An 11,158-nucleotide genomic window follows, 5' to 3' on the forward strand; every position below is an offset into this window, starting at 1 on the left:
CATATATGGGATTGGAACCACGGCCCTGTCTTAGCTATCACCACTCTCTTACCAAAAGTCACCACGACCCTGGCTTAGCTATCACCACTCTCTTACCAAAAGTTACCACGACCCTGGCTTAGCTATCACCACTCTCTTACCAAAAGTTACCACGACCCTGGCTTAGCTATCACCACTCTCTTACCAATAGTTACCCACGACCCCGGGTTAGCTATCACCACTCTCTTACCAAAAGTTACTACGACCCTGGCTTAGCGATCACCACTCTCTTACCAATAGTTACCCACGACCCCGGGTTAGCTATCACCACTCTCTTACCAAAAGTTACTACGACCCTGGCTTAGCGATCACCACTCTCTTACCAATAGTTACCCACGACCCCGGGTTAGCTATCACCACTCTCTTACCAAAAGTTACTACGACCCTGGCTTAGCTATCACCACTCTCTTACCAATAGTTACCCACGACCCAGGCTTAGCTATCACCACTCTCTTACCAAAAGTTACCACGACCCTGGGTTAGCTATCACCACTCTCTTACCAAAAGTTACTACGACCCTGGCTTAGCTATCACCACTCTCTTACCAATAGTTACCCACGACCCAGGCTTAGCTATCACCACTCTCTTACCAAAAGTTACCACGACCCTGGGTTAGCTATCACCACTCTCTTACCAATAGTTACCACGACCCTGGCTTAGCTATCACCACTCTCTTACCAATAGTTACCCACGACCCTGGCTTAGCTATCACCACTCTCTTACCAAAAGTTACAACGACCCTGGGTTAGCTATCACCACCCTTTTACCAAAAGTTACCACGACCCTGGATTAGCTACCACCACCCTCTTACCAATAGTCACCCACGACCCTGGCTTTGCTATCATCACTCTCTTACCAATAGTCACTTACGACCCTGGTCTTACCAATAGTCACCCACGACCCTGGCTTTGCTATCATCACTCTCTTACCAATAGTCACTTATGACCCTGGTCTTACCAATAGTTACCACGACCCTGGCTTTGCTATCATCACTCTCTTACCAATAGTCACCTACGACCCTGGCTTTGCTATCATCACTCTCTTACCAATAGTCACCCACGACCCTGGCTTTGCTATCATCACTCTCTTACCAATAGTCACCCACAACCCTGGCTTAGCTATCACCACCCTCCTACCAATAGTCACCCACAACCCTGGCTTTGCTATCACCACCCTCTTACCAATAGTCACCCACAACCCTGGTCTTACCAATAGTCACCCACAACCCTGGTCTTACCAATAGTTACCCACAACCCTGGCTTTGCTAGCACCACCCTCTTACCAATAGTCACCCACAACCCTGGTCTTACCAATAGTCACCCACAACCCTGGTCTTACCAATAGTTGCCCACAACCCTGGCTTTGCTAGCACCACTCTCTTTTTATTTTTTATTTAACCTTAATTTCACTAGGCAAGTCAGTTAAGAACAAATTCTTATTTACAAAGATTGCTTATGAACAGTGGGTTAACTTCCTTGTTCAGTGCCAGGACGACAGATTTTTACCTTGTCAGCTCGGGAATTCGATCTAGCAACCTTTCGGTTACTGACCCAACGCTCTAACCACTTGGCTACCTGCCGCCCCTATCTTACCAATAGTCAATCACGACCCTGGTTTTGCTAGCACCACCCTCTTACCAATAGTCAATCGGTACCCTGGTTGTGTTAGCACCACCCTCTTACTAATAATCAGTATTAAAATGAACTTGTTTTTCACAATCAACACCTGAAACACCTTATGCTTCATTACCTTCCAGGTGTGTTCCCTGGATCAGAGCACTGGGCCAGGGAACACACACACAACCACAGACACACACAATCACCGCCACACACAACCACCGCGTGTGTGTTCGTGTTCCCTGGCCCAGTGCTCTGATCGTGGTGTGTCCCAGTGCATAATGTCTACCCCGAAGGGCTTTCTGTTTCACATCAACTAAATGGGGTCAAATGCACCCCAGAGATTCAGGGTGTAATGGTGACTGGTTACAACAGAACAGAAGCCGTCTGTGTCTTTCATGGTTGCAAAACATTCTATCCTCAGCGGTTCACTGCCATGAAATTAATAATTATTTGAATGATCAGTCAGTGGTTCATTCCATTTAAATTAATGATCAGTTCAATTTGAGCTATTTTATTTTTCTGGCTGGGTCTCGTCTCTCAGGATCCGTTAAATTAATTTCTGTTTTGTTTTGGAAAAGCATAAAAAAAGCCTGTAAGGCAAAAGCATCCTTGTTCCTACCAGTAATGAGGCTACGGTAGTTTTCAGTTGCGTAGGGGAAGGTTTCAGTCTGGCTGGATTGGATATATAGCATAGACATAACAAGACTGCATCTCAAATAACATGGCTCCTGGTTAAAAGTAGTGCACTATATACAGTGGAAGTCAGAAGTTTACATACACCTTAGACAAAAACATTTCAACTCTGTTTTTCACAATTCCTGACATTTAATCCTAGTAAAAATTCCCTGTTTTAGGTCAGTTAAAATCAGCACTTTATTTTAAGAATGTGAAATGTCAGAATAATAGAGAGAATGATAATAAAGAGAATGATTTATTTGAGCTTTTATTTATTTCATCACATTCCCAGTGGGTCAGAAGTTTACATACACTCAATTAGTATTTGGTAACATTGCCTTTAAATTGTTTAACTTGGGTTAAACGTTTCGGGTAGCCTTCCACAACCTTCCCACAATAAACTGGGTGAATTTTGGCCCATTCCTCCTGACAGAGCTGGTATAACTGAGTCAGGTTTGTAAGCCTCCTTGCTCGCACATGCTTTTTCAGTTCTGCCCGCACATTTACTATAGGTTTGAGGTCAGGGCTTTGTGATAGCCACTCCAATACCTTGACTTTGTTGTCCTTCAGCCATTTTGCCACAACTTTGGAAGTTTACTTGGGGCCATTGTCCATTTGGAAGACCCATTTGCGACCAAGCTTTATCTTCCTGACTGATGTCTTGAGATGTGGCTTCAATATCCACGTAATTGTCCCTCCTCATGATGCCATCTATTTTGTGAAGTGCACTAGTCCCTACTGCAGCAAAGCACCACCACAACATGATGCTGCCACCCCCGTGCTTCACAGTTGGGATGGTGTTCATCGTCTTGCAAGCCTCCCCTTTTTCTCCAAACGATGGTCATATGGTCAAACAGTTCTATTTTTGTTTTATCAGACCAGAGGACATTTCTCCAAAAAGTACAAACTTCGTCCCCATGTGCAGTTGCAAACCGTAGCCTGGCTTTTTTATGGCGGTTTTGGAGCAGTGGCTTCTTTCTTGCTGAGCGGCCATTCAGGTTATGTCGATATAGGACTCATTTTACTGTGGATATAGATACTTTTGTACCTGTTTCCTCCAGCATCTTCACAAGCTCCTTTGCTGTTGTTCTGGGATTAATTTGCACTCTTTGCACCAAAGTATGTTAATCTCTAGGAGCCAGAACACGTCTCCTTCCTGAGCGGTATGACGGCTGCGTGGTCCCATGGTGTTTATACTTGCGTACTATTGTTTGTACAGATGAACGCAGTATCTTTAGGCGTTTGGAAATTGCTCCCAAGGATGAACCAGACTTGTGGAGGTCTACAATTTTTTTTCTGAAGTCTTGCTGATTTCTTTTGATTTTCCCATGATGTCAAGCAAAGATTCACTGAGTTTGAAGGTAGACCTTGAAATACATCCAGAGGTACACCTCCAATTGACTCAAATTATGTCAATTAGCCTATCAGAAGCTTCTAAAGCCATTACATAATTTTCTGGAATTTTCCAAGCTGTTTAAAGGCACAGTCAACTTAGTGTGTGTAAACCTCTGACCCACTGGAATTGTGATACAATGAGTTATAAGTGAAATAATCTGTCTGTAAACAATTGTTGGAGAAATTACTTGTGTCAAGCACAAAGTAGATGTCCTAACCGACTTGCCAAAACTATAGTTTGTTAACAAGACATTTGTGGAGTGGTTGAAAAATGAGTTTTAATGACTCCAACCTAAGTGTATGTAAACTTCCGACTTCAACTGTAGGGAATAGGGTGTGATTTAGGACTGTCCCAAAACAGCCCCCCCTCACCTCTCTGATTCAGAGGGGTTGGGTTAAATGCAGAAGACAGATTTTGGTTGAATGCATTCAGTTGTGCATCTGAGTAGGTCACCCCTTCCCCTTTCCTTAACCCTCCTGCTTACCAGTGGAAGAAGGCTGTCCCTTAGATTAAAGGAAATATATGAAACATATTATCAGGGAACTACTCACCAACCCCCCCCCCCCCTCCCCCCACCTCAGTGGGGCGGCAGGGTAGCCTAGTGGTTAGAGCGTTGGACTAGTAACCGGAAGGTTGCAAGTTCATATCCCCGAGCTGACAAGGTACAAATCTGTCGTTCTGCCCCTGAACAGGCAGTTAACCCACTGTTCCTAGGCCGTCATTGTAAATAAGAATTTGTTCTTAACTGACTTGCCTAGTTAGATAAAGGTTCAAAAAATAAAAAAAAAGTAGCCAACAGAAATAGTAATGACACATGATTAAAACAATACTATGGTCACTGTTGAAGGGTTTTATTCTCCTTGACCCCTGTTCCATATTCACCCTTTAAACACGCTGTAAACGCCTCGCTATACAGTATGACAGGATTGCTTGGATATCTACTACTATCCATGTACAGTTCGATAAATATCTTGTGCTTGAACCTTAAGGGGCATAACAGCAGTATTTTTCCACCATGGTTCACCATGATAATCTCACCAGCTATTTGGACAGACCCCCCCCCCCCCCCAGGTCTTACACCAACATGTCTCAGACAGCTTCTCACCTTCGCTCTACATCCACTTCCACCTGTGTGTGTGTGTGTGTCGCTCTCTCTCTACATTCACTTCCACCTGTGTGTGTGTGTGTGTCGCTCTCTCTCTACATCCACTTCCACCTGTGTGTGTGTGTGTCGCTCTCTCTCTACATCCACTTCCACCTGTGTGTGTGTGTGTCGCTCTCTCTCTACATCCACTTCCACCTGTGTGTGTGTGTGTCGCTCTCTCTCTACATCCACTTCCACCTGTGTGTGTGTGTCTCTCTCTCTCTACATCTACTTCCACCTGTGTGTGTGTGTGTGTGTCTCTCTCTCTACATCTACTTCCACCTGTGTGTGTGTGTCTCTCTTTCTCTACATCCACTTCCACCTGTGTGTGTGTGTGTCTCTCTCTCTCTACATCCACTTCCACCTGTGTGTGTGTGTCTCTCTCTCTCTACATCCACTTCCACCTGTGTGTGTGTGTGTGTGTCTCTCTCTCCACTTCCACCTGTGTGTGTATCTCTCTACATCCACTTCCACCTGTGTGTGTGTGTGTCTCTCTACATCCACTTCCACCTGTGTGTGTGTGTGTGTGTGTGTGTGTGTGTGTGTGTGTGTGTGTGTGTCTCTCTCTCCACTTCCACCTCTCACCACCACCTGCATGCCTACTAATCCAGTTGCAGCTTTAGTGTGCGTGTCCATATCCGCATGATTCCATCTCTGCTACAGACAGGAAGGAGAAGCAGCCGAGTGCTGTCTGGGAGTGCTGGGGCTGAAGCAGCTGTTTTAATAAACACTTCTCCTCACTGCATCGGTGGAAGGTAGGAAGGCTCCTCTCCTCGGTGTACACGGAGCCTGAAGGGCCATGGCTATATGCACTAGGAGATAAGGGGTTCCTGATCTCATTCCTGCACTTAGAGATTCCTGCAGAGTTGGATAGAAGGCACATTTTCCACAAAGCCTGTTGTGCATGGGCATTAAAGGCTTTATGGATGTATGCCTGTTTTATGGATGTATGCCTACACAGTCTAGCACAGTAGGTGGTGGTATGCATATTTTCAGTTTGTTTACAAACCGCCAATGAAGAATAATAAGAAGAAAATGAACTACTTTAAAGTAGCCCCCAGTGGTGATGCTGAGAGTGGTGGAGGTTTGCCTTCTCTCCATGTCTATGGAACCTAGCTTTCTTCTGCTGATGCTGAGAGTGGTGGAGGTTTGCCTTCTCTCCATGTCTATGGAACCTAGCTTTCTTCTGCTGATGCTGAGAGTGGTGGAGGTTTGCCTTCTCTCCATGTCTATGGAACCTAGCTTTCTTCTGCTGATGCTGAGAGTGGTGGAGGTTTGCCTTCTCTCCATGTCTATGGAACCTAGCTTTCTTCTGCTGATGCTGAGAGTGGTGGAGGTTTGCCTTCTCTCCATGTCTATGGAACCTAGCTTTCTTCTGCTGATGCTGAGAGTGGTGGAGGTTTGCCTTCTCTCCATGTCTATGGAACCTAGCTTTCTTCTGCTGATGCTGAGAGTGGTGGAGGTTTGCCTTCTCTCCATGTCTATGGAACCTAGCTTTCTTCTGCTGATGCTGAGAGTGGTAGAGGTTTGCCTTCTCTCCATGTCTATGGAACCTAGCTTTCTTCTGCTGATGCTGAGAGTGGTGGATGTTTGCCTTCTCTCCATGTCTATGGAACCTAGCTTTCTTCTGCTGATGCTGAGAGTGGTGGATGTTTGCCTTCTCTCCATGTCTATGGAACCTAGCTTTCTTCTGCTGATGCTGAGAGTGGTGGAGGTTTGCCTTCTCTCCATGTCTATGGAACCTAGCTTTCTTCTGCTGATGCTGAGAGTGGTGGAGGTTTGCCTTCTCTCCATGTCTATGGAACCTAGCTTTCTTCTGCTGATGCTGAGAGTGGTGGATGTTTGCCTTCTCTCCATGTCTATGGAACCTAGCTTTCTTCTGCTGATGCTGAGAGTGGTGGAGGTTTGCCTTCTCCATGTCTATGGAACCTAGCTTTCTTCTGCTGATGCTGAGAGTGGTGGAGGTTTGCCTTCTCCATGTCTATGGAACCTAGCTTTCTTCTGCTGATGCTGAGAGTGGTGGAGGTTTGCCTTCTCCATGTCTATGGAACCTAGCTTTCTTCTGCTGATGCTGAGAGTGGTGGAGGTTTGCCTTCTCTCCATGTCTATGGAACCTAGCTTTCTTCTGCTGATGCTGAGAGTGGTGGAGGTTTGCCTTCTCTCCATGTCTATGGAACCTAGCTTTCTTCTGCTGATGCTGAGAGTGGTAGAGGTTTGCCTTCTCTCCATGTCTATGGAACCTAGCTTTCTTCTGCTGATGCTGAGAGTGGTGGATGTTTGCCTTCTCTCCATGTCTATGGAACCTAGCTTTCTTCTGCTGATGCTGAGAGTGGTGGAGGTTTGCCTTCTCTCCATGTCTATGGAACCTAGCTTTCTTCTGCTGATGCTGAGAGTGGTGGAGGTTTGCCTTCTCTCCATGTCTATGGAACCTAGCTTTCTTCTGCTGATGCTGAGAGTGGTGGAGGTTTGCCTTCTCTCCATGTCTATGGAACCTAGCTTTCTTCTGCTGATGCTGAGAGTGGTGGAGGTTTGCCTTCTCTCCATGTCTATGGAACCTAGCTTTCTTCTGCTGATGCTGAGAGTGGTAGAGGTTTGCCTTCTCTCCATGTCTATGGAACCTAGCTTTCTTCTGCTGATGCTGAGAGTGGTGGATGTTTGCCTTCTCTCCATGTCTATGGAACCTAGCTTTCTTCTGCTGATGCTGAGAGTGGTGGAGGTTTGCCTTCTCTCCATGTCTATGGAACCTAGCTTTCTTCTGCTGATGCTGAGAGTGGTGGAGGTTTGCCTTCTCTCCATGTCTATGGAACCTAGCTTTCTTCTGCTGATGCTGAGAGTGGTGGAGGTTTGCCTTCTCTCCATGTCTATGGAACCTAGCTTTCTTCTGCTGATGCTGAGAGTGGTGGATGTTTGCCTTCTCTCCATGTCTATGGAACCTAGCTTTCTTCTGCTGATGCTGAGAGTGGTGGAGGTTTGCCTTCTCTCCATGTCTATGGAACCTAGCTTTCTTCTGCTGATGCTGAGAGTGGTGGAGGTTTGCCTTCTCTCCATGTCTATGGAACCTAGCTTTCTTCTGCTGATGCTGAGAGTGGTGGAGGTTTGCCTTCTCTCCATGTCTATGGAACCTAGCTTTCTTCTGCTGATGCTGAGAGTGGTGGATGTTTGCCTTCTCTCCATGTCTATGGAACCTAGCTTTCTTCTGCTGATGCTGAGAGTGGTGGAGGTTTGCCTTCTCTCCATGTCTATGGAAACTAGCTTTCTTCTTCTTCAGATGTGGAGCACCACGCCTGGTAATAGACTTTATTCTCTCTGTCTAATCCCCTGAAAAAACTGATTTAATAAACCCAAAGCTGACAGAGGCAGCAGACATAACATCCCCCGGTCTGTCTCTTTGTGCGGGGACTTCACTGATGCTGTCCTCTGCAGAACCTGCTCAGTGTATTGTCTCTCGTACTTACCAAGCTCAGACACTTAACAAAAGCTGGAGGAGATCACAAAGGAAAACACCTATTCAAATGTTAATGCTCATTTCAGGCTGTCAGACTTCAAACGGGTTGGTTCTTTCCCCCGTTATGCCCACACGACAATTAAGCGCAAGTATTTAATTTTATATCCATGTTCCTCCCGTGTCCGTGTCCTGGAAAAGTCCTAGTCTACAAAAGTGGTTTGCGAGAAACGGAAGCACAGCGTCTATCTTGGTGATGTCATCAATAAATAAAAGGGAGTGTGTTGTTTTTGATGATCAAATGAAGTAGGATGACTGAGCAGCCTGGTAGGCAGCAGGATACTGTAATATCTAGGCTAACATGACAGGTGATCTCGACACCACTAGGCATACCTGGGTTCAACTACTATTTCAAATCATATCCAGTCATTTGAGTGTTTGTTTTAGCCTGCCTGGAGTGCCAGATGGGCTGGGTTTGCACTGTTGGAACTTCTACATCTGTTGTGTCAGGAAAGCTCAATTTAGCCCAGCTAAAGTATTACAAATATATTTGAACCCAGGTAATGGTGGAATAGTACAGAGAACCAGGGTAAAACCAGGGTAAAACCAGCACGAAGAGTAACAATTACGGGCAACCATTACAATAGTTACAAGACTACAAATCCTGGCCATCTGGCACTCCAGGTTGTCAGGGTTTATTTGATTTATTTTAAGGCTACATCAAATAAAACCATTTCAAATAGTATTTGATCCCAGGTCTGCTGTTAGGCACATCAGGGCTTAGGCCTGCTTCTGAGGGCCAGAGGGGGAACTGTGGCAAGAACCAGGGGGAACCATGAGGGGCCAACAGTGGGGCTGCGTTCAGCCCTCTCTTCCCTGACAGTTGGGATCCTATCATGGGAGAGAGGCGATCACTCTACCCATCAATCTTTCTGTCTTCTGGGTCTTCTGGCTCCATCCCTGACAGCTGGTCTGACTGACACCCACTGTCCTTCATCCATGACGGGTAGCCCCGGCCACCTTCTCCCCCCTTCCCTTCTCATCAACTGGCCTTTCTTCTTCTCCATCAAAGGTGACACAAATCAAGCTAATCAACAGGACAGAGAGCCAGGCGTTTTGGCTTTGTTAATATTCTGCACTCTTGGATTGTTTAGGATCTATAATAGTATTAGATTTTTCTCAACATCAATCAATTTATAATCAATCAAATGTTTTTCATAAAGCTCTTTTTTACATCAGCAGTTGTCACAAAGTGCTTTACGGACACCCAGCCTAAAATCCTAAAGAACATCCATTTTAAATGTTCTTTACAAGTGGTAAAGGACACTTCTGTTAATATGCTGAACTCTGTAATAATATACTGGGATAACATTAGTGCTTTCTTCATGTCATTTTTCATATAATACTGTCTTTATCATTTGAGATGATATTAGACCGTTCTAAATGCCCTTTTTCATTTTCTAAATGTGTTTTTCCTGACGTACTGAAAAAGTTTGATGTTTCGAGGCCAAAAGTATCTGTGACCTTTCTGTGACAACCCTTGAACCAGAGATGACATGGGGGAATGAATGGAAACAAATCAAACATGTACATGATCTGAAACAGGCATCACTTTCAGCTGATTGAAATATCTCCTCAAGTGTCATTTATCATTTCAGTTACAGGAAGAGAACAGAATAGAATATGCTCTCACTGTTTGGCATCTACTTACAATGTTTTTTTGTGCTCTCTCTCTCTCTCTCTCCCTCTCTTTTTCTCTCTCTCCCTCTCACCCTCCCTTCGCTCTCTCTCTCCCTCTCACCCTCCCTTCTCTCTCTCTCTCTCCCTCTCACCCTCCCTTCTCTCTCTCTCTCTCCCTCTCACCCTCCCTTCTCTCTCTCATTCTCTCTCTCTCTCTCTCTCTCTCTCTCTCTCTCTCTCATTCTCTCTGTCTCACCCTCTCTCTCTCTCTCCCTCTCTCTCTCACCCTCCTCTCTCTCTCTCTCTCTCTCTGTGTGTCTCTCCCTCTCCCTCTCCTACAGATGGTGTACCAGCCCTGTCTTTCTCCATCAGCTCCTTGACCTTGATTGGCATGTTGGCAGTGATCACTTACACGGTGTGTGTGTGTGTGTGTGTGTGTGTGTGTGTGTGTGTGTGTGTGCGTTTGATCACTTACATTGTGTGTGTCCTGGCAGTGATCACTTACAGGGTGAGTGAGTGGGGACCAGGGACCTTCGACGGGTGGCCGATGGCCGCTGTCACTTCATTGATTTGCATGTGGCTCGAGAGGGCCATAACCGCACATAAAATATTCTAATCGTCCAAGGGGAAAGGTTCCAAGTGTTACCGGTCCAGTGGCTTAAAGGGACATGACCTCCCTGTCTGTTCAGTCATGTATGTAGGCTGAGACCCATGACCTTGGTGCTGCTAACGCCACATTCTAACCAACTGAACTACACAGGATTGGAAAGGGATTGAAATATTTAGAACACATCAGTATTTCTACTACTACCACTACTACTACTACTACTACCACTACTACTACTACTACCACTACTTCTACAACTACTACTACTACTACTACTACTACTACCACTACTACTACTACTACCACTACTTCTACAACTACTACTGCTACTACTACTACTACTACCACTACTACTACTACTACCACTACTACTACTACTACCACTACTACTACTGCCACTACTACAACTACTACTACTACTACTACCCCTACTACTACTACTACTACTACTACTACCCCTACTACTACTACTACTACTACCCCTACTACTACTACTTCTACTACTACTACTACTACTACCCCTACTACTACTACTACCACTACTACTACTACCACT

General features: G+C 45.4%; 1 protein-coding gene across 5 annotated transcripts in view; it reads left to right on the forward strand.

Moving 5' to 3' along the window:
• The window catches only part of LOC110516668 (lysosomal cobalamin transport escort protein LMBD1), a 212,381-nt gene that overhangs the window by 91,887 nt on the left and 109,336 nt on the right, over positions 1–11,158 (forward strand). For all 5 annotated transcript variants that reach the window (XM_090217619.1, XM_090217620.1, XM_090217621.1 and 2 more), the window contains one exon: positions 10,337–10,410. In XM_090217619.1, the coding sequence (XP_090073745.1) occupies positions 10,337–10,410 (74 nt within the window). The remainder of the gene's footprint in view (positions 1–10,336; positions 10,411–11,158) is intronic.

This window comes from Oncorhynchus mykiss, chromosome 23 (genome assembly GCF_057628025.1).
Source record: "Oncorhynchus mykiss isolate SJ-2025 chromosome 23, ASM5762802v1, whole genome shotgun sequence".
Classification (NCBI taxonomy): domain Eukaryota; kingdom Metazoa; phylum Chordata; class Actinopteri; order Salmoniformes; family Salmonidae; genus Oncorhynchus; species Oncorhynchus mykiss.